This window comes from Ylistrum balloti, unplaced genomic scaffold (assembly GCF_031769215.1).
Source record: "Ylistrum balloti isolate Yb309-2 unplaced genomic scaffold, AGI_CSIRO_Ybal_v1 Utg369828, whole genome shotgun sequence".
In the NCBI taxonomy this organism is placed as follows: Eukaryota; Metazoa; Mollusca; class Bivalvia; order Pectinida; family Pectinidae; genus Ylistrum; species Ylistrum balloti.
Window position 1 is genome coordinate 498,335 of NW_026781992.1, and position 20,821 is coordinate 519,155.

Consider the following 20,821-nt stretch of genomic DNA (forward strand, 5'->3'; position numbering starts at 1 on the left):
CACCATCTGCCATGTTCTTGAGTGGGACCCTTGGTTTAGGCCCATACCTCTTCCTGGACATACAAGTTGAGCAACTACTGCACCAGCGACGGACATTTTGCTGGAGTCCTGGCCATGTGTATATCTGCCTAACCTTGGAAATAGTCTTGTAAACACCAACGTGACCACCAACGCTCTTTTCGTGGCATTCGTGTAAAACCCGTGACTTCAGTGCGGTGGGTATTATTACCAATAAGCGTTCCAACTTCCCTGTGACAGCGTACCACCGCCTACAAAGCAGGCCATCAGGTACTTCCAGGCGGGAGAACTGTCCGCATAACGCCTTCACGGTCTTATTATGTAGGGAAACCTGGTCCCAGGCTGGGCGTTTGTTATTCTCCAACAAGCTTCGTACTAGAACAAGGTCTTCGTCTTTGTCCTGGGCCTCACGGAGGTCTTTCATGTCCTTGTCAAACCTCACACTTTGACTGATGGTTCTGTTGAAGCACGGCTACATTACCTGCACGGGACGCGAGACATGGCATCAGCGTTCTGGTGGCTACGGCCAGGGCGGTGCTTAATTTCAAAGCTGTAGCCGGAGAGAACTGCCAACCACCTGGCAAGTTGGCCCTCAGGTTCTTTGAAGCGCATTAGCCACGTCAATGAGCCATGGTCAGTTTGCAGGAATTTTCTGCCAAGCAGATTTGAAATTAAGTGCTTGACAAAATGGACAACGGCCAAAAGCTCTCGCCTGTTGACGCAGTAGTTCCTTTCAGCCTTAGACAAGGTCCTGCTGGCATAAGCGATGACATGTTCACGGTCTCCCTACTTCTGGGACAGTACTGCTCCGATACCGGTGGCACTGGCGTCGGTGTCTAGGATAAACGGGAAGTCTGGTCTCGGCAGTGCTAGAACAGGTGCTGAAGACAGTCGTTGTTTTAGTGCAAGAAAGGTGTCTTCACATTCCTTGGTCCATTTGAAATCACCCACTTTCTCCGTCAGTCGGTGTAGGGGTGGGGGTAAGCAATGGAAGCAAAGTTTGTTACGACTTCCGGTAGTACCCGCATACCATAGGAAAATTCATAATTCGATTTGATTACAGGGAACAGGCCAATCCTTTAAAGCCTTGATCTTGTCGGGACTGGTCGCGACTCTTTTATCAAACACAGTGTGACCAAGAAAGTTTACTTCTCTGGCAAACAGGTTACACCTTTTGGGATTCAGTTTGAACCCCGTCACCATGAGGCGGTCGAAAATTTCTCCCATCCGGTCAATCAGTTGATCAAATGTTATGCCAAAGATTTTGATGTCATCTAAGTACACCAGGCACGTCTCATACTGAAGTCAAGCTAAAGCAGACTCCCTCATCCGCTCAAAGGTGACAGGGGCGTTGCACAGCCCAAATGGAAGGACATTGAATTGAAACAGTCCTCTCTTAGTGACGAAAGCTGTCTCGTGCCTGTCATCTGGGTGTACCTCCACCTGCCAATACCCAGACATCAGATCCACTGTTGAAACCAGGTGGCGCCGCTGAGTGCGTCAAGGGAGTCGTCAACTGTTGGCAAGGGGTAGGCGTTCTGGAGAGTAACTGCATTCAAACCCCGGTAGTCAACACAAAACCTCAGCTTGCCGTCCCACTTTCTCACAAGGACAACTCCGGCACCCCATGGGCTAGTGAGGGTTCTATCACCTTGCGCTCCAACATCGGATTGAGTTCTTTGTCGAATTCATCCCATGAATGTAGAGGGACACGTCTGGGCGCGTGTTTGATGGGCCTGGCACTGTCTGTATCAATAGTGTGTTGGATGTGATTCGTGCGCCCTAGGTCACCGTCATCCCTAGCAAAGAGACCTGCATAACTTCGGAGAAACGATTTAGCCCTGTCATTCTGGTCAGCTGTCAAGTTCTGGCTGCAATCCTGCAACAGAGAGCTGAGATGCGTCGGCAACTGGTTTAACCGGCTCTGGTTCCTGAGCCTGCTCTATCCACCCACGTGGGTACCATTCCCTATAGTCTTCGGCTCTGAGTCTGGATTCAGTAATCTCACCGGAACACAGGAAGGCTCATCAAGCCTTACAAAGATACGGCCGACTAATAAGGAATGTTTCTCTTTGAATGTGGCCGTTGGTTCAACAAGATAGCTGGCGTCCTCGCTGCATCCTATGACAGGTACAGATGCAACCATTTCACTGGGGATCGTATTGGTACGGTCAAGGGAGACACGGCAAACTCCTAAGCTACCAACGGTGTGGCATTTTATTGTCATTTCCCCTATCTTCAGGTTTTTCTGGGATAAATCGATGGCACATCTGTGTCTTCCCAGAAAATCAAGTCCCAGAATAGCGTCTGGGCGTATATGCGTGACGACGAGATTGTGACTGCGGCTGGTACATCCTAGCGAAATGCCAAACGTTCCTGTCCCTGCTGGTGTCATCTTCGATCCACTAACGGTGGTAATAGGAAGGCCATCCTTAGCTAACTTCGGCGGCCGATTCAAAGAGCAGTATAGACTTGAATTCTACAGGGAAATGGTGACTCCAGTATCAATCAAAATGTTGGCGGGTTCTCCCTCAATAAAAACCTTCCACATACATGCCTGCCTTCTGCACTGTTATGTTGACTGTTGGGTCTGGGTCGACAGGTTCTCCCTCGGGGTCCTTCTCAGACGAGCTTGACTCTGACTTCCAGTGACCTCGTGCTCCACACAGATGGCACATTTCTGGCCGTCTCCTGGGGCGCCGTCGGAAGTGACGCCTATTCGGTACAGCTCCCTTGGATAAATCATTTACGACTTCCTTGAGTTTGTTACAGATGACATCTATCGGAGCAGAATCAGTTTCTACCTCTGATTCAGGCTCAGCTGTCGCCTTGACAGCTTGGGCTGATACCCTCTCAGCACTCTGGAATGCCTCAATCTCAACTGCAGCCTGAATGGCTTCGTCTAGCGTGCTAGGTTTCCTCTGCCACACCAGAAATTTCAGGTCAGAGCCAAAAAGTACCTCTAAGAACTGTTCTTTGGCTAACGTTCCATGCATAGGGTCTCCTGCTTTGGGGTTAGCAGGCTGAACTAATCGGCGAATGGCCTGCCCAAGCTCCAGTAGGGATTCATTCTCTTGGCGTAATCTGGCCTTCAGCTGGACTCGGTACAGATCCAGCTGGTTTGGTGGTGCGAATCGCTCCTCAAGTGCTAATTTCAGTGTTGTATGAGGTGCAGGGTGACCACCAGTGCTTAAATTTCCCAGTATTTACTGGGCTGATCCCCTTAGACTGACAGCCAAGAACAAACTTTTTTGGTTATCATTCTACCCATTGAGGAGATCGCATGACTCAAAATGTACAAGGTGCATTGATCCATCATAGGCGTGAGGCTTATATAACGTAGTCTTCCTATGGGTGACAGCAGGTGAACTCAGGGCGCCATCCACACCCACGACTTGGCCCTGGGTGCTGGACAGCGCTGCTTGAATGTAGGTGTTACATGTTGCGGCAGTCTCTATTAGCTGGCTACCCGTGGGAAAACTCGGCGTTTGTGTATGCAAACCGTGCTCCTCTGGCCTATGCTGGATAGGAGTCGAGTGTTTTACTTGCCTGGGTCTCGAGAGTTCTACGGGGCTTGGTTTCGACAATTCCTCCGAGCTTGAAGCACAAGTATCCCAAGGACGACTGTTAACTTGACCGGCTCTTAGAAAAACATCCAGAATACCGCATCATCTTTCATAAGAATGTGTACGATAGGTCAGTACAGTTGATAATAGTTCGTGATAGAAATACTTTGCCGTTTTTTTTCAGTTCCCTCAAATTATGAAGCAAAACATGTTCAATATTTTTCCATAATTAGTTATTATTCTCTTACGGCATTTCGATATTGCACTGATAATACTATCAAAGTTCATGAAATTAATATTTATTTGGTATTTCTGAATAAAACCATTCAAAGCTGCCGTAGAGCGTTCGTAAATATTTCCCCAAATAGACATAATTCCCTTCCAGAAATTCCCGAAACTTACCATTTTATTACTTTCTCTTGTCCATGCTTTGTTAAACTTCATATTTTATTTCCTCAAAATTGACCTATATCATCAATAAATGTTTTCCCCAATCTTGATTAATCGAGTACGAACAATTTTTATTCCACACTAGTTTTATTTTACTATAAGAAAAAATATCTGGTACTTTTAAACATCCATATTTAATATCACCAATTAAAAGATTCTTTTCTGAGTTAATCGATTTTACTACTCCATATACTTTTTTTTTAAATGTTTGGAATTTTTTCGTATGATCTTAACATGTGGAAAAGGGATTACAGTTAGTATTTGTACAATAATCGGAAATACTCATGTCTTGATAACTGTCACTCTACTAGTTATACAAAAATTACTGATAGACCAGTCTTGGAGAATGATTCCACTGACTAGTTTTTCTGTAAAATTATCTTCATAAATATCAGCTTTTGATAAATCATAACTTACTCATAATAGCTTAAATTTTCCATGATGATTCCAGATAAAGTATACTCCGTTTCTATCTCCTTCTCGCAGCCCCGTTCTACCTCAATCCATACAACATGTGACTTATCAAAATTTGTTTTTAGACCTGAACATTCTCCATAGATGACGATCAAATATAACGATTAATGCTAAAGATTTTGCATCATCATCAAGCATCAATGGTAAGTCATCTGCATACTGGCTAACAAAATATTTAGAATAATTCAAAATAATGCCATTAATATCAGGATGAAACTTCGTTGTTGCACGTAGTAATTCTATACAAATCATAAAAAAAAGATAAGGAGATAAAGGATTTCTCAGTCATACTCCACGTGTACGTGGAAGAAAGTGGAGTGGTGACCAATGTTTTCAACAGAGGCTGATATATGTGAGTATAAAGTTTTAAAATAGTTTATAATGAAGTAACTAAAACCGGGAAAAAACCTTTTTTTTTCTATAAATGCAACTCAATAAAATTGAATCCCTTTTTCAAAATCTAACATTATCAAAATACCCGATTGATTATTATTTCTGATTTTTTTCCCCAAACACATCACTAATTATCCCAGTACATTCCCCTATGTAACGACCTTTAACAAAGCCCGCCTGACGTGGACTTACGTTATCAACTACAATTTGCTCGATTCTATTGGCAATACAAAATGATGCATTTTTATAGTCGACTATACAATTGTGATTTCCCAGTTTCGGAATACATTTAATTGCGCCCGACATCGACTAATTGACATTTCCTGATCTCTAACTGATTGCTTGATTGATCTTAAATAAGAAAGTTTTTATATCTGACAAAAACAATTATAAAACTCTACTGTGAATGCGTCTAGTCCTGGAAATTTTCCATTACTCATACTTTTAATTATATTTTAAGCATTATTCAACCTTGAATAGAGCATTTATAGAATCGCTATGCCTGGTAAACATCATCAAAAATGGTTCCTTTCGCATTACAGAGACTGAATGAAATGTTGATTGTTCATGAAGCATCTCATTTAAATCGTTTATTTAATCCCCATTGTAATGAAGTATTTAAAAAAAAAATTTTTTTTGTTCAATGCATTGTCGTTTTGCAAGATTACAGAAATACTTGGTGCTTTTTTCGCCTACCACCTTCCATCGTACCTTTTCCCTTATAACTATCCCTTTAATTTTATCATCCCTCAATATTTCTATTAGTCCCCTGTTTCTTAAATACACCGGTATAATTAAGCACTATTTTCTGATTGGTATCTATTGTGCAATTTATTCAGTTCATTGTCCAAATCTTTCTCTTTGTTTTTCTCATTCTCACATCTTGTGAATAACTGATCGCCTTAACCCGTATTATTAGTTTTAAAGTTTCCCAAAATTTTTAATCACTTTATGTTAAATTCTGCATTTTCTGAATCGTTATTTTCCTCTTTTCTGTATTGTGCTACAGCCTCCATGATGATATTTTTTTTATTAAGTTTACATATTTCGGATCTCCAAGTACACTGTTGTTGAATTTCTATGTACCGCGCCCGCGCTGCTTTTAAATAAATTCTAAACCAATAGTAACGGGCAAGTCGTCCGATTTGTAAACATATTGAACATCTGTTGTAGGAATATTGTTCTGTGGATCAGAGGATACTAAAAAATAATGAAGGCGACTTTTTCACATTAGGTCCGAATCACGTGTATTTTCAATCATCTAAATATCCTCCAAACATCCAATAGATCTAAATTCTGTATCATGTTATGAATTTCCATATTCGCTCTAGTATTTTTACGATAACTAACAACGTCTACTTCATATTCAAGCATGACGTTCCAGTCATCCGCAATCATGATAGTGTCATTTCGAATAGCTTCTATTATATCTTGTAGATAAGGAAAAAACGCCGGCATATCATTTTTTGGACCGTATAATCCTAAAAGGGTTTGTTTAGTAATATTCTATAAAATCTTCCCGTCTGGATCATTGTATTCACCATTCACGCTGTATTCACACCCTTCCCCATTCACCCATCCAAGTATATCGTCTTATCATAGGTTTTGATGAAGCCATTGATGTTTTCTGCTATGGTAAAGTACGTATTTCGACTGACGGGTTAGTTTTGACGACGTCATTGATGTATTTAGCTATAGTAAAGTACGTATTTCGACTGACGGGTTAGTTTTGACGACGTCGTTGATGTATTTAGCTGTAGTAAAGTATGTAATTCGACTGACGGGTTGGTTTTGACGACGTCGTTGATGTTTTTAGCTATAGTAAAATACATCATTCGACGGACGGGTTGGTTTTGACGACGTCGTTGATGTTTTTAGCTATAGTAAAGTATGTAATTCGACTGACGGGTTGGTTTTGACGACGTTGTTGATGTTTTTAGCTATAGTAAAATACATCATTCGACTGACGGGTTGGTTTTGACGACGTCGTTGATGTTTTTAGCTATAGTAAAATACATCATTCGGCTGACGGGTTGGTTTTGACGACGTCGTTGATGTTTGTAGCTATAGTAAAATACATAATTCGACTGACGGGTTGGTTTTGACGACGTCATTGGTGTTTTAGCTATAGTAAAGTATGTAATTCGACTGGCGGGTTGGTTTTGACGACGTCATTGATGCTTTTAACTATAGTAAAGTACCTATTTCGACTGACGGGTTGGTTTTGACAACATCATCGATGTTTCAGCTATGGTAGATCACGTATATCGACTGACGGTTCGATATTAATGACGTCATTAAGTTTTCGACTGCAGCGTGTATGCATCCTTTTTTTACAGCAGCATATGACTTAAATGGGTGTATTTTGGCATGTATTATTGTCATTCTGCATGCATAAATATAATTTTCATTGTATTATTATTATTACTTTTTTTTTACAAATTGGTACTCTTTTACTGACAAAAAGCATGAAATTATTACATTAGTGTAAGACAGTTTCATAAGCGTGTATGAAGGAAAGGGATATTCCATCGGAGGGCTAGAAAAATGGTTTTGCTACATTTTGTGATCCCGAGGGTGGGGTATCCCTATCCCTCATACACACTTTGATGAGAAAGTCTTATTCTGTCATATCAACTCCGTATTATTGATTTTTATTCAAAGCAAACTTGATATTCATAAAGATCATACTCATATTTGGCAGGTTAAGAGTTTGCCAGAAAAGTCTAAAAAAAACCTTTTCCGTGAAGATGTTACTGAAGGATAATGAAAAGAAGATTAAGCATCGTCCATGTATGAACTATGGTTCTGAAAACGATGGTCTCCTTGTATTGTCATTCAAGCTACGGTAAAACAGCATGTCGAATATATTCAGGGATATCTATTGATGCGGAGCAAGACCACTTCATGGATTCTGACCTGAGAAATATGATGATAATTGACAATGTCATGCTAACCGCATCAACCAACTATTTACGGAGAGTAGCCATCACAGGGACCTGCCAGTTATTGCAATCAATCCAAAACTATCTACTACAAGACCCCAGACAGAGAAGAAATTGCCAATATCTGGTCATATTTGATATTTCGATAAGCAACAAATCATGACACTGACGCGACAGATGGATACAGAAATACATTGGTTCCGATATTTCCAACGACATGTCACAAGACAACATTCATATAACTTTGATTTTATGCACTCAATGACATCGTTACATTCCCATTCCCTATGGGTTGAGACGGGAATTGAATATTTTAATTAACACTAACCCACGGCATGTAAAACTCGTTTGGTGTAAGGATCTTTTAACAGACTATTGACATACCTATGGGAACTGATAGTACTCCTCTGCTGGCTCGGTTTGGTTGTCCTACGAGGCTGAATTTATCGAAGACTTACCAGAACTGAAAACCATGGACACGACAGACTCTTCTACATCAGGCGCTTCTCTTGACAGTTAATAGCAACTTTAAAAATAGAGCCAAACAATGAATTAAACTGCATCATACTGCAGTTTCAACCTTGTAAGACTCGTCAGCGATGATCAGGGCCTAAATTTTAAATCAAAGAGGCGAGTGAAGGAAACTAAAAACAGAAAATTTACAATCGTCATAGTGCTCTCGTCGAGAAATATTTGTTTCTTTGTGCGATATGAAGCTGAACGTGTTTGATAATCGTTAGTTTGCCCGTTGATGCCGTTTTGTGACATGAAGCTGGACGTGTTTGATGCTGGTTAGTTTGCCCGTTGGTCCTGTTGTTCTCATTTGTGACTAAGACATTACTTTAATTGAGCGAAATTTACATGGCGGGTGTCGTCGATGAAGCATATGACACTTACTCCTCCGGAACACCTGGCCTTATTCTCCTTGTTCTTTTTCAGAAGCCTAGTCTTCCGGAACACCTGGCCTTATTCTCCTTGTTCTTTTTCAGAAGCCTAGTCTTCCGGAACACCTGGCCTTATTCTCCTTGTTCTTTTTCAGAAGCCTAGTCTTCCGGAACACCTGGCTTTATTCTCCTTGTTCTTTTTCAGAAGCCTAGTCTTCCGGAAGACCTGGCCTTATTCTCCTTGTTCTTTTTAGAAGCCAAGTCTTTCGGAACACCTGGCTTTATTCTCCTTGTTCTTTTTCAGAAGCCTAGTCCTCCGGAACACCTGGCTTTATTCTCCTTGTACTTTTTCAGAAGCCTAGTCTTCCGGAACACCTGGCATTATTCTTGTACTTTTTCAGAAGCCTAGTCCTCCGGAATACATGGCTTTATTCTCCTTGTACTTTTTCAGAAGTCTAGTCCTCCGGAACACCTGGCTTTATTCTCCTTGTACTTTTTCAGAAGCCTAGTCTTCCGGAACACCTGGCATTATTTTCCTTGTACTTTTTCAGAAGTCTAGTCCTCCGGAACACCTGGCATTATTCTCCTTGTACTTTTTCAGAAGATTAGTCCTTCGGAACACCTGGCTTTATTCTCCTAGTACTTTTTCAGAAGTTTAGTCCTCCGGAACACCTGGCCTTATTCTCCTTGTATTTTTTCAAAAGTCTCAGTGTAAACTTTCTTTTGTTCATATTTCCCCCTAGTGTTAATGAATTTTAATTATGATCATGTTGGAATGTTATTTTCTTGTTTTCTGTTCCAATATGGTCTAAAGCATCCTTTGGTGAAGTGGAATCAATATTTTGAATATACGATGGGTTTCGTACCTTTTCAACCTATGGACAGGATCAAAAAGCGGAAATATTGAAAATAAACTTTAAAGGAAAAGTAGCTTCCAAGTGTCATGAAAATGAAATTATGACATTGAGGATAGTAAGCTAGTGTCATAACATACATCCATCAAAACTGTCATACTATTCTAATAAATATTACAAAGTTATTTCTAGTGGAAAATAAAGGTTATACTCAAAAATGCACCTTTTCTATAAAAAATTATAGTAAAGTTAACCTCTTTTCAAGGAAGAAATGTGAGAGCCATTTTTTTGGTAATTAAGATGTTCTGTGAAGAGCATTTGATACTACTATATCTGGGTGTTGAGAAGAGAGTCAATTTGGCTGTTTCTTCTGGCCCCACCAATCAGCCCCTTGGGGTTGACTAGGTTCATTATGGGTATACCATCCTTCTTTGCTTATAATTCTAATAAAGTTTGAAATATTTCCAATGATGATAAAACAAATTATACTCAAAATCTATTTTTGCTATATAAACTTTAGTAAACATTACCCCCTCACAACAGGACAGCAAGACCCTGGGGCCATGGAATTTACAATTTTAGTAAAGCACCTTTCCATTCATGATAAGTATTTGATTCTCCCACACCTGGGATTTGTGTAGATATTTGAAATTTCAGTCAATTTGACCCATTTTTGACCCCATCCAACAACCCTGGGTGTTGGCGACCGTTTCAGTGAAACTGAAGCCATGGAAAGCGTTTTGTAAAATTTCATTGAAATCAGTTCAGGAGTTTTCCAGAAGAATTCGTAAAATGTTAAAAGTTTATGATGCATGAAGCACAACCCACTACGTCAGACAAAATGGGATCGCAATGGGTCACTCTGAGCCTTTGTCTCAGGTGACCTAAGAAACTTCAATCCTTCTTCTGTAGGGATACCTTGATACTGTCCCAATTTGGTCTGAAACATCCTTGAATGAAGATGACTCTATCGGTAAACTTAGTCTTTTGATTATCCAGAAGTCTTCTGAAGATTTTTAACACATAATCCTTATAACATTCAAAGGTGGGTTAAGATAAATTATTTTAACAAACTTGGTAGCTCTTCATCTCAGAATGCTACACAACCAAAATCAGTGCCAAAGATTTTTTTGTTATTGAAAAAAAGTTGTTGAAGGGAAAAGTAGATACCAGATGAAAGCTGCATTATAGCAGTGAATAGTATTTTAAATCTCATTTTTCATCATCATTTATCGAGCTGTTAAGAAAACAGTTGATAAAACAACACCAAAATGTTTTTCTCAGTACTTTTTATGAAATAATTTTTTCCTCTCCTATCTCATCAATGAATACATGCTCTTTTTTTAACAATTATCACAAATATTACAACAAAACAGAGTATCTTACAGAGTGTTGTATTGTATTACACAATCTGAAATATCAAATGCCATGCTTGTCAGCTAACTAAACAAGTCAGTCAGTATAAACTAGGACAATCCAGTGCCCATTCAAAAATGAGAAGAATGGCCACACTGCTGAAATAAGCATTAGTCTATCACATACAGAACACTGAGTGACATAAAATTAGGCTCTACTTCAGCTTACAAACAAATTACAAACCTACATTGGTGAATGTATGACTACAGTGGATAAATGCATGAATGTCAGATATGAGAAGGATGAATTTATGAACATAGAAGTTTATCTTGTAGCTACTCAAAGCATCAATGTAACACTGACAATTTTAAATGAATGGATAATCTTCATGTTCCCCCGACTCAGTCAACAAGTGTATACCTAACAAACACCTCAGAGGATGTCTATTATCAGTATAACAAATGCATCAGAGACTCAGTATTATCTGTATACGAAACAAACACCTCAGAGACTGGGTATTATCTGTACACCAAACAAACACCCCAGAGACTGTATATTATCTGTACACCAAACAAACACCTCAGAAACTGTGTATTATCTGTACACCAAACAAACACCTCGGAGGATGTGTATTATCAGTATAACAAATAAACCAGAGATTGGGTATTACCTGCATACCAAACAAACACCTCAGAGACTGGGTATTATCTGTACACCAAACAAACACCTCGGAGACTGGGTATTATCTGTACACCAAACAAACACCTCAGAGACTGGGTATTATCTGTACACCAAACAAACACCTCAGAGACTGGGTATTATCTGTACACCAAACAAACACCTCAGAGACTAAGTATTATCTGTATACGAAACAAACATCTCAGAGACTGGGTATTATCTGTACACCAAACAAACACCTCAGAGACTGTGTATTATCTGTATAGGAAACAAACACCTCGGAGGATGTGTATTATCAGTATAACAAACGCATCAGAGACTGGGTATTATCTGTATACGAAACAAACACCTCAGAGACTGTATTATCTGTACACCAAACAAACACCTCAGAGACTGGGAATTATCTGTACACCAAACAAACACCTCAAAGACTCAATATTATCTATATATCAAAAACAAATCCCTCAGAGACTGGGTATTATCTGTATACGAAACAAACACCTCAGAGACTCATTATTATCTATATACCAAACAAATCCCTCAGAGACTGGGTATTATCTATATACTAAACAAACACCTCAGACTGGGTATTATCTATATACTAAACAAACACCTCAGAGACTGGGTGTTATCTGTACGCCAAACAAACACCTCAGAGACAAGGTATTACCTGTTATACCAAACAAACTCCTTAAAGACTGGGTATTTTCAGTCAGTATACATATAAACGCCTCAGAGACTAGGTACTACAGGCCAGTATACCAGACACATGCCTTAGAAATTAGGTATTATCAGCCAGTATACCAGAAAAAAGCCCCAAGGAGTGTGTTATATACGTATACCATACAAATGCCTCTGAGTGTAGGTAATACAAGCCAGTATACCAGACAAACGCTGAAAGACTATATGTCATCAGCCAGAACACCAGACACACACGTCAATGAGTGTGTTATATCTGTATACCAACTAATGCCTCGATAAGTCTGTTATATCTGTATAGCAGACAAATGCCTCAGAGACCAGGTATCAACAGTTGTACAGCACTCCTCTCCTATATATATCACTGTTTTTGAGTCAAAAGCTATGACAGATCCTTTCTCATCATCGTCGATCACGGTGGCGATGTCTGTCTCTGTCTCGGCTACGATCACGGCTGCTACGACTTGGGTGGGAGGTTCGACGTAGGAAATCATCTACATCTCTTTCATACTGTTAAAAAAAAGCTTTAATGAATGCCCTGGTGAGAGCTGGGAAAAAATTGAAACTTCTACTACGCAATAACTGATTCAATTTGCTGACAACCTGAGCTGTCACAACAAACTAATATTAATAATGATATTAGACTCCAGGCCCAGAAGAGTCACACCTGTTCAATATAATGTGAAAATATCAATGAAATGACTTATGATTCAGTAGCAGCATTGTAATGCAGGCTACTTTTAGGTTCATCTCTTTAACAAACTCTTTTATTTGTATATTATACCAATTCTACTGTATTAAGTAAACCCAATCTAATATCCTAGAAGCATGTTCATGGGTTATCTACAGATCTGATTGATTTTTTCTGTTGTGTTGTCAACAGATAAATAGTAATTGGGTTCTCAAGATTCTTTTTTGTTGTGTTAGAAACTGTTATCTCTCTAGCATTTACAGATGAACTATAATAAATCATTTCTACAAAATATCAAAATTATTTAATTAGTAAAACCTTATGTTTCGTATTTAGCAAAATATGAATATCTGTTAGATCCAAAACCTTATTGTCATTAATCCCAAAAGCTATAGACAGATTACATGGCAGAAATACATGTTGTTTTTGATAAATATGTAAAGTAACCAGGTATAAACGGTATCAATATTATATCATTATATCTTATATGTTTGACAAGTTAGACATTTTTGGTCTGGCTACCTTGATTATTCATCTTCTTTTGGATCACTCATCCTTGTTAGAAATGTACATAAACCCTTTCTGTATCGTGATTCTGAGTCAGTATCCAGATACGTAGCAGCGAACACTCTCTGTACGTATCACACTTACACCGATAAACAAGAACACTTCATCCTCCTTTCATCATACAAACATCATACTTCAACACAGAGAAAAAGCTGAAGAAAGTACCAGTCTGAAAATGTAAACTTGCCAAAGTGGGACAACCAGGACAATGGACATGGTCACATTGTCCCCCAACCTGAAGGCAGCGAGGGTGTATAACATAAACCTACCGATCTTTTGTCTGTGACACGGGAACGTGATGTCACTGTTTCCTGGCTGCTGTAGTCTGGTCCAGATGGTATGAACTCTCTGGGTCGTTCATAATGGCCTGGATATGGAGGCATTGCTTCCATATGTCCAAATCCAGGGGGCTAAACACAAAATCAAATCAACATCACAAACCGTATACACACTATTAATGAAAACTAAAGACATGTGGAAGCAGAAAACTCCGAATATTAAACTTACTGGTGGGCCATATGGGTGATGCAATGGTGGTGGTGGTGCTCGAGCATGGGCAAACTCCCGGATATAGTCATTGTAAGACTGCAAGCAAAGGAAACAGACAGATATGAATTAACTCATATTCTAAGTTATTAATTTTCTTTATGTAGTAAGCTACAGGAAACACTCACTGATGTAAACTTAAACCAATAAAATCTTTGCAACTCTATAGGCCTGCATGCAGCTCTTTTGAGTACAATGAGAAATAAGAGGTCTATGGGGCACTCAAATGAATATTTCAGCTTTCATTATTAATATTTTCATTCAAAATTACAATGTTACCTTTTTGCCACAAGATAAGGAACTTTTGACAAAATGCCTTCATCCAAGCACAAAAAGATATGCTTGAGAAGCACTATGTCCCCAAAACCATTCATGATGGCTAGGACATTCAACTAAAACACAGTTTTGCAATATATCAAAGATGTTGCTAGTAAAATGTGGTATAAGATAGCATCTGCTACGGGACATATATACCCTATAAATTAAGGAATGCAAAATACAACAAGGACATAGTCACCAAGATCCCCCGCCAATGTTTATTTGTAAAATATATACATTTAAAGTCTGCAACATGGAGAATTGGAAAACAAATCAGGTCAAAGCAGCTTCATTATATATGCGCAGAATTCACTGATAATCAGACTTGAACAAAGTTAAGGTAACAAGTACGCCAAGCAAGTCTCATCATAAGATATCGGCCAATTAGGTCACATAAAATATGCATAGAATTTGCCAATAATTGAACCTGAACAAGGAATTCAGGTAACGAGTCTTCACAAAGCAAGTTTCCGAAAAAAAAGTCTTATCATTTCTTCATAAGAAAATGTGCAGAAAGATTTCCCATAGAGTGATTAAAGAAATCAGCCAATCAGCTGCAGCCTCATTAAATATTCACACAATTTGCAGTTAGTAAACTTGGCCAAGGGATAAAGGTAAAAAAGAGTACCAACCAAGTTTCATCAAAATCTTTCTAGTCCTTCAAAAGATATCAAGCAAAAAGCAGCATCCGGAAGGACGGACAAAGGAAACACATTTTAATATCATTTGACAACTTTGATGGGCGAGGGATAACTAAAAGCCTTTATTCATGGCCCCCAAACTAAGTCGGAGACTTCTTGTATTTACCTGGTTTCTTATCTTGTAGCCCTGGCAAATATTGACTGATATTGACCAATTTAAATATGAAGCGAGAGAATAATAAAAGTTATTTGATGGAAAACAAGAAATTATCTATTCTAAGGATTTTAGTCCCATGACTTTGGTGAATGTCCTCAGCATTAGACAAATATTGAACTTATCTGTGACGTTACTGGTATTAAGTCTAAAGACTGAGCTATTTGGGTCCCCAACATCTAAAGACTGACCTATCAGGGCCCCATTCTCTCCAAAGATCGAGCTATCGGGGCCCCATTCTCTCCAAAGATTAAGCTATCAGGGGCCCCAATGCTCAAAAGACTGAGTTATCAGGGTCCCCATGCTCACCAAAGACTGAGCTATCAGGGTCCCAATTCTCTCCAGAGACTGCGCTATCAGGGGCCCCAATGCTTTAAAGACTAAGCAATCAGGGAGCCCCATGCTCTCCAAAGATTGAGCTATCAGGGTCCCCAGTGCTCTAAAATCTGAATCATCAGGGTCCCTAATGTTCTAAAGACTGAGCTATAAGGGGGCCCTTTCTCTCCAATGATTGAGCTATCAGGGGCCCCATTCTCTCCAAAGATCGAGCTATCAGGGTTCCAAATGGTCTAAAGATTGAGCTATCGGGGCCCCATTCTCTCAAAAGATTGAGCTATCAGGGTTCCCAATGATCTAAAGATTGAGCTATCGGGGTTCCCAATGCTCTAAAGATTGAGCTATCAAGGTCCCCAATGCTCTAAAGACTGAGCTATCAGGGTCCCCAATGTTCTAAATATTGAACTATTAGGGTCCCAACTGATCTAAAGATTGAGCTATCATGGGCCCCAATGGTCTAAAGATTGAGCTTTCAGGTTTCCCAATGCTCTAAAGACTGAGCTATCAGTCCCCAATGCTCTAATGACTGATCTATCAGGGTCCCCATGCTCTCCAAAGATTGAGCTATCAGGGTTCCCAATGATCTAAAGATTGAGCTATCAGGGTCCCCAATGCTCTAAAGACTGAGCTATCACGGTCCCCATTCTCTCCAAAGACTGAGCTAACAGGGTCCACAATGCTTCAAACACTGAGCTACCCAACCCTCCAACTGGTTGAGTATGTTTTTCCAGTGTTGAGATTTTGGTCTAGATTTTAACATTTCAGATTGGTTATCATAATCAGTTGGTTGAATAATAAACTGCTGTATTTCTCATCATTCTTTCCTTACACAATAGTAGTTTACCAATATTTATCAGAAGTTCATGGTTTCTACAGTGTTAAACTAGAGTCCTACTTACTTGGCCTTGGGCCAAGGAGAGCTAAAAGCATAATTTTGTGGATGCCATGAGAATTCAATATCATGTCCACAAACCACAGTTAAAATGAGTCCTCTGGGATGGGGCACACTACATATGTGAAGAGCAAAAGACATGACCCTTCTTCAGTACTATTAGTCCAAGTCATAAAAAAAAAAACAAAAAAAAAAAAAAAACAAAAACAAAAACCAAAAATCAAAATTGGGTTCATCTGATAAAGTCACTGAGGTTTGCTATGTCACCTAAAAGCAAAGTATTTATACTGCAATTTATGTATTTCCATCACCAAAATCTGACACCATAATTCCGCTACCAGACATTTAAAAAAGGTAAAAAAATATGTACTCCAATAGCTTTCTTAACTACCTAACTACTTACTTAAACTTAAATTATTGATATGAATACTATTTCTCTAGCTCTCTCTATTTCCTGACACTTAAATTATTGATATGAATACTATTTCTCTAGCTCTCTCCCTCTACTACCTAAAATTACCTTTTCAAGTCATATTCTAATTTTAAGTAAATACTGAAAATTGCCAGGAAATTATACTGTTTTTGTAGGAAGACTGCTAATGACAAATGGCTAGTGAAGACTGTTTTAGAATTGACAGACCTCCTATTACAATTTTACAATTACAATTTACAACGTCTCGTCATCCCTAGACCTATTGATGTTTCCGGCCAAATGCAGCTTTTTTACCCGCATATTTCCCACTCAGAAATAGTTAGCCTGGAAATAAAAAAGTTGGACACTAGTGTTTAAGGAAGACAGGCATTTTATCAGTACAAGATCATGTGATCAGTAGATAAGTGTGAGATCACATGATCACTATGATAAATACGAGATCACATAATCAATATGATAAGTGTAAGACCACGTGATCAGTATAGTAAATGGGAGATCACATAGTTATTCTACCATAACCACCTATATTCACCTTTCTCACATTGAACACTGGAAGGGATAAAGCATGCAAATAAACACCTGATCTGTCACCTGACCTGTCACCTGACTAGTTACATAACCTGTCACCTAACTGGTGAAGACTACTTTACCTGGGCTGGATAATGCCCTGTTGATGAAGTCTGCCTAGATTTAGACTGTAAAACAAAACAATTATCCTATGTATATATCAAAGGAGATGTCAGAAAACGTTTGATTGCTAAGTTCTGCTAATGTAACTGACCCATAAATGCAGGCCATACTCCCTAATTACATAATGTCAACATCCTTCTCTTCATATTTGCTCTCATATTGTTAAGAGCTGTGAAAGTCAAATGTCAGCAGATACTTAATAACAAGAGGCCATAAGGGCCGATATTGCTCATCTGGATATTTAAGCATTCAAATCCACGCATTTTGTTCAAAATTACATCAATAGGTAATCAATGAAAAAAAGAGGGATTTTGAAACTTCAAATCAAATTCAGTCAAAATACTTATCCCACAGAGGAAGAGAGGTTCAAAGAGTCATTTCTTTCTCCCATATTTGACCCTAACTCTCTGCTCTTAAGGAAAACAAGCCAGAGATTTACATAAAATTGAAGTTTAATTCAATCAAGGTCATTCAAAACCAAATTTGGTCCTAATCTCTCCATTGAAACAGAAGAAAAAATAAACAAGATGCCTATGGGCCTTTAAGGTCACAAGGCGTCCCAATTGATAACTGATACCTATGACCTTGCATAGAGGTCATAGTCATTCATTTGAACAAACTTGATAGCCAGCCTTCTTCATTTCAGCATGCTACAGAACCACTATCAAGTCCCTGGACCTTTTGGTAATAAAGACAAGAGATCCCAGAGGGATCTTGGTGCCCACCATTTGAGGATCTGTTTTCAGTTCTTGAAGATTTGTTTATTTTTCAGGTGTTGTAAATGTTCATGAACTGGTCTTGAATGTACTCAATGATGGCACAAGATATTTTTATAGGGATATAGTGATAAAATGAACACCATTTATTAAGTTGTATACTTATTAAATTCAAAATGAATAATGATGGTGATGATGATGATGAAATGATGCACATGTACAAGAGTGCAACAAGTATAATAAAAGTTCAAAGTTTTCTAAAACTTTTTTTTTAAATTTTATATTTTATTTTATTACATTAATGCTTTTGTAACATCAACACTTAAATATTAGGAATTATTGTCATTTTTAAATAAATCAATTCTTCTGTTACTTCTCATGTGTCAACCCATATGCCATTAACTCAATTCATTGCATGGTTTATTATACATACCCTAAACAGTGTATTTATCAATGTTTACTTAATTTAGAAAATCTGATACTTGAGAATGACTGATCATGTAGGTAAGAAATTGCCATAAAACAATTACTCGCTGTTCAAATCCAAGATGGAGAGCTATAGGCCATTTTGTTTTTCAAATCATTCTAAATATGGGACAATGCTTAACTAGGTACCAAGAGGAAGCTAAATATGAAATTTGAGAAGGATCCTGACACAGCCATAACAAACTACTGTATTACTGTTGACATCCAAGATGGCTGCCTGTGGGCCACCTTGATTTCAAATCGGTCCAAAAAAGGTACAATGCATAACTATGGACCAAGGGAAACCAATACCTATGAAATATCAGAAGGATCCATCCAGTACTTCCTCAGAAATAGCGGTAACAAGATTTTACTCTCAAAATCCAAGATGGCTGCCTGTCAGCCATCTTGATCTTGGATCAGTCCAAAAAAGGTAAAATGCACAATTAGGGACCAAGGGGAACCTGCATATGAAATTTGAGAAAGATCCATCAAGTATTTTCCCAGAAATAGTGATAACAAACTTTTACTTTCAAAATCCAAGATGGATGTCTGTGTGCCATCTTGAATTCGAATCAGTCCAAAAAAGCTACACTGCACAACTAAGGACCAAGGGGAAGCTTCATATGAAATTTGACAAAGATCAATCCAGTACTTTCTCAGAAATAGTGGTAACAAACTTTTACTTTCAAAATAAAAGATGGTCGACAAGCACCCATCTTGAATTCGGATCATTCCAAAAAGGTATAATGCACAACTAGGGACCAAAGGAAACCTGCAAATGAAATTTGAGAAAGATCCATTCAGTACTTTCACGGATATAGCGGTAAAAAACTTTTACTTTCAAAATGAAAGATGGCCATCTTGAATTCAAATCAGTCCAAAAAAAGTACACAGGACAACTAGGGACCAAGGGGAACCTGAATATGAAATTTGAGAAAGATCCATTTAGTACTTTCCCAGAAATAGCGGTAACAAACTTTTACTTTCAAAATAAAAGATGCCCGCCTGTTGGCCATCTTGAATTCAAATCAGTCCAAAAAAGGTACAATGGACAACTAGGGACCAAGGGGAACCTGCACACAGCCATAACAAACTACTGTATTACTGTTGACATCCAAGATGGCTGCCTGTGGGCCACCTTGATTTCAAATCAGTCCAAAAATGGTACAATGCACAACTAGGGACCAAGGGGAACCTGCATATGAAATTTGAGAAAGATCAATCCAGTACTTTCCCATAAATAGCGGTAACAAGAATTGTTTACGGACGGACGGATGGACGGACCACGGACGCAGGGCGATTTGAATACCCCACCATCTGATGATGGTGGGCTGAAAGTGTTGTTTGAAGATTTAAGCATATTTAACTCCAGTGACCTTGAATGAAGGTTGAGGTAATTCTTTTGAACAAATATTTGATAGCTCTTCATCCCAGCATGCTACTGGCTCAACATGATGACCCTGGGTCATTCGTTTCTGATAAGAAGTCATTAAAAGACTAACGCATTTGACTCGTGTGACCTTGAAAGTTTGAAGAAATGTGAGACTCATTTCAGTAATCAAAGCACCTAAGATGCTTCCATTCATGAAGAGTATTTGATAATACTATATCTGGGTCTTGAGAAGATTTTTAAAAATTTCAGTCCCTGGGGGTCAGACAGATTTAAAATGGGCATACCATCAATCCGTCATCTTTCACTCATAATTCTAACCAAGTTTTAAATTTTTCCAATGGAAATTAAACAAATTATGCACAAAAGAAGTTTTCCTTTATAAACTACCCCCTCCCCATGGGGATATGTGAGACCCTGGGGTCATGAAATTCACAATTTTGGTAAAGCACTTTAAGATGCTTTCATTCATGAAGAGTATTTGATTCTATCATATCTGGGTGGGGACTGTATAATTCACAATTTTGGTTTATCTTAGACCAGGGAAGATTTCTGCAAAATTTCATTGAAATCGGAATAGGGGTTTTTAAGAAGAAGTCAAA

The 20,821-nt window shown here is 38.7% G+C and overlaps 1 protein-coding gene across 1 annotated transcript in view; it reads right to left on the reverse strand.

Moving 5' to 3' along the window:
* Window positions 1-10,856: 10,856 nt before the first annotated feature.
* The window catches only part of LOC132545109 (YTH domain-containing protein 1-like), a 46,848-nt gene continuing 36,883 nt past the window's right edge, over window positions 10,857-20,821 (reverse strand). The window contains exons 15-17 of the mRNA XM_060208776.1: window positions 14,083-14,160; window positions 13,845-13,985; window positions 10,857-12,827 (exon numbers count right to left, since the gene is read on the reverse strand). Of these exons, the coding sequence (XP_060064759.1) occupies window positions 12,720-12,827; window positions 13,845-13,985; window positions 14,083-14,160 (327 nt within the window). The 3' untranslated portion in view covers window positions 10,857-12,719. The remainder of the gene's footprint in view (window positions 12,828-13,844; window positions 13,986-14,082; window positions 14,161-20,821) is intronic.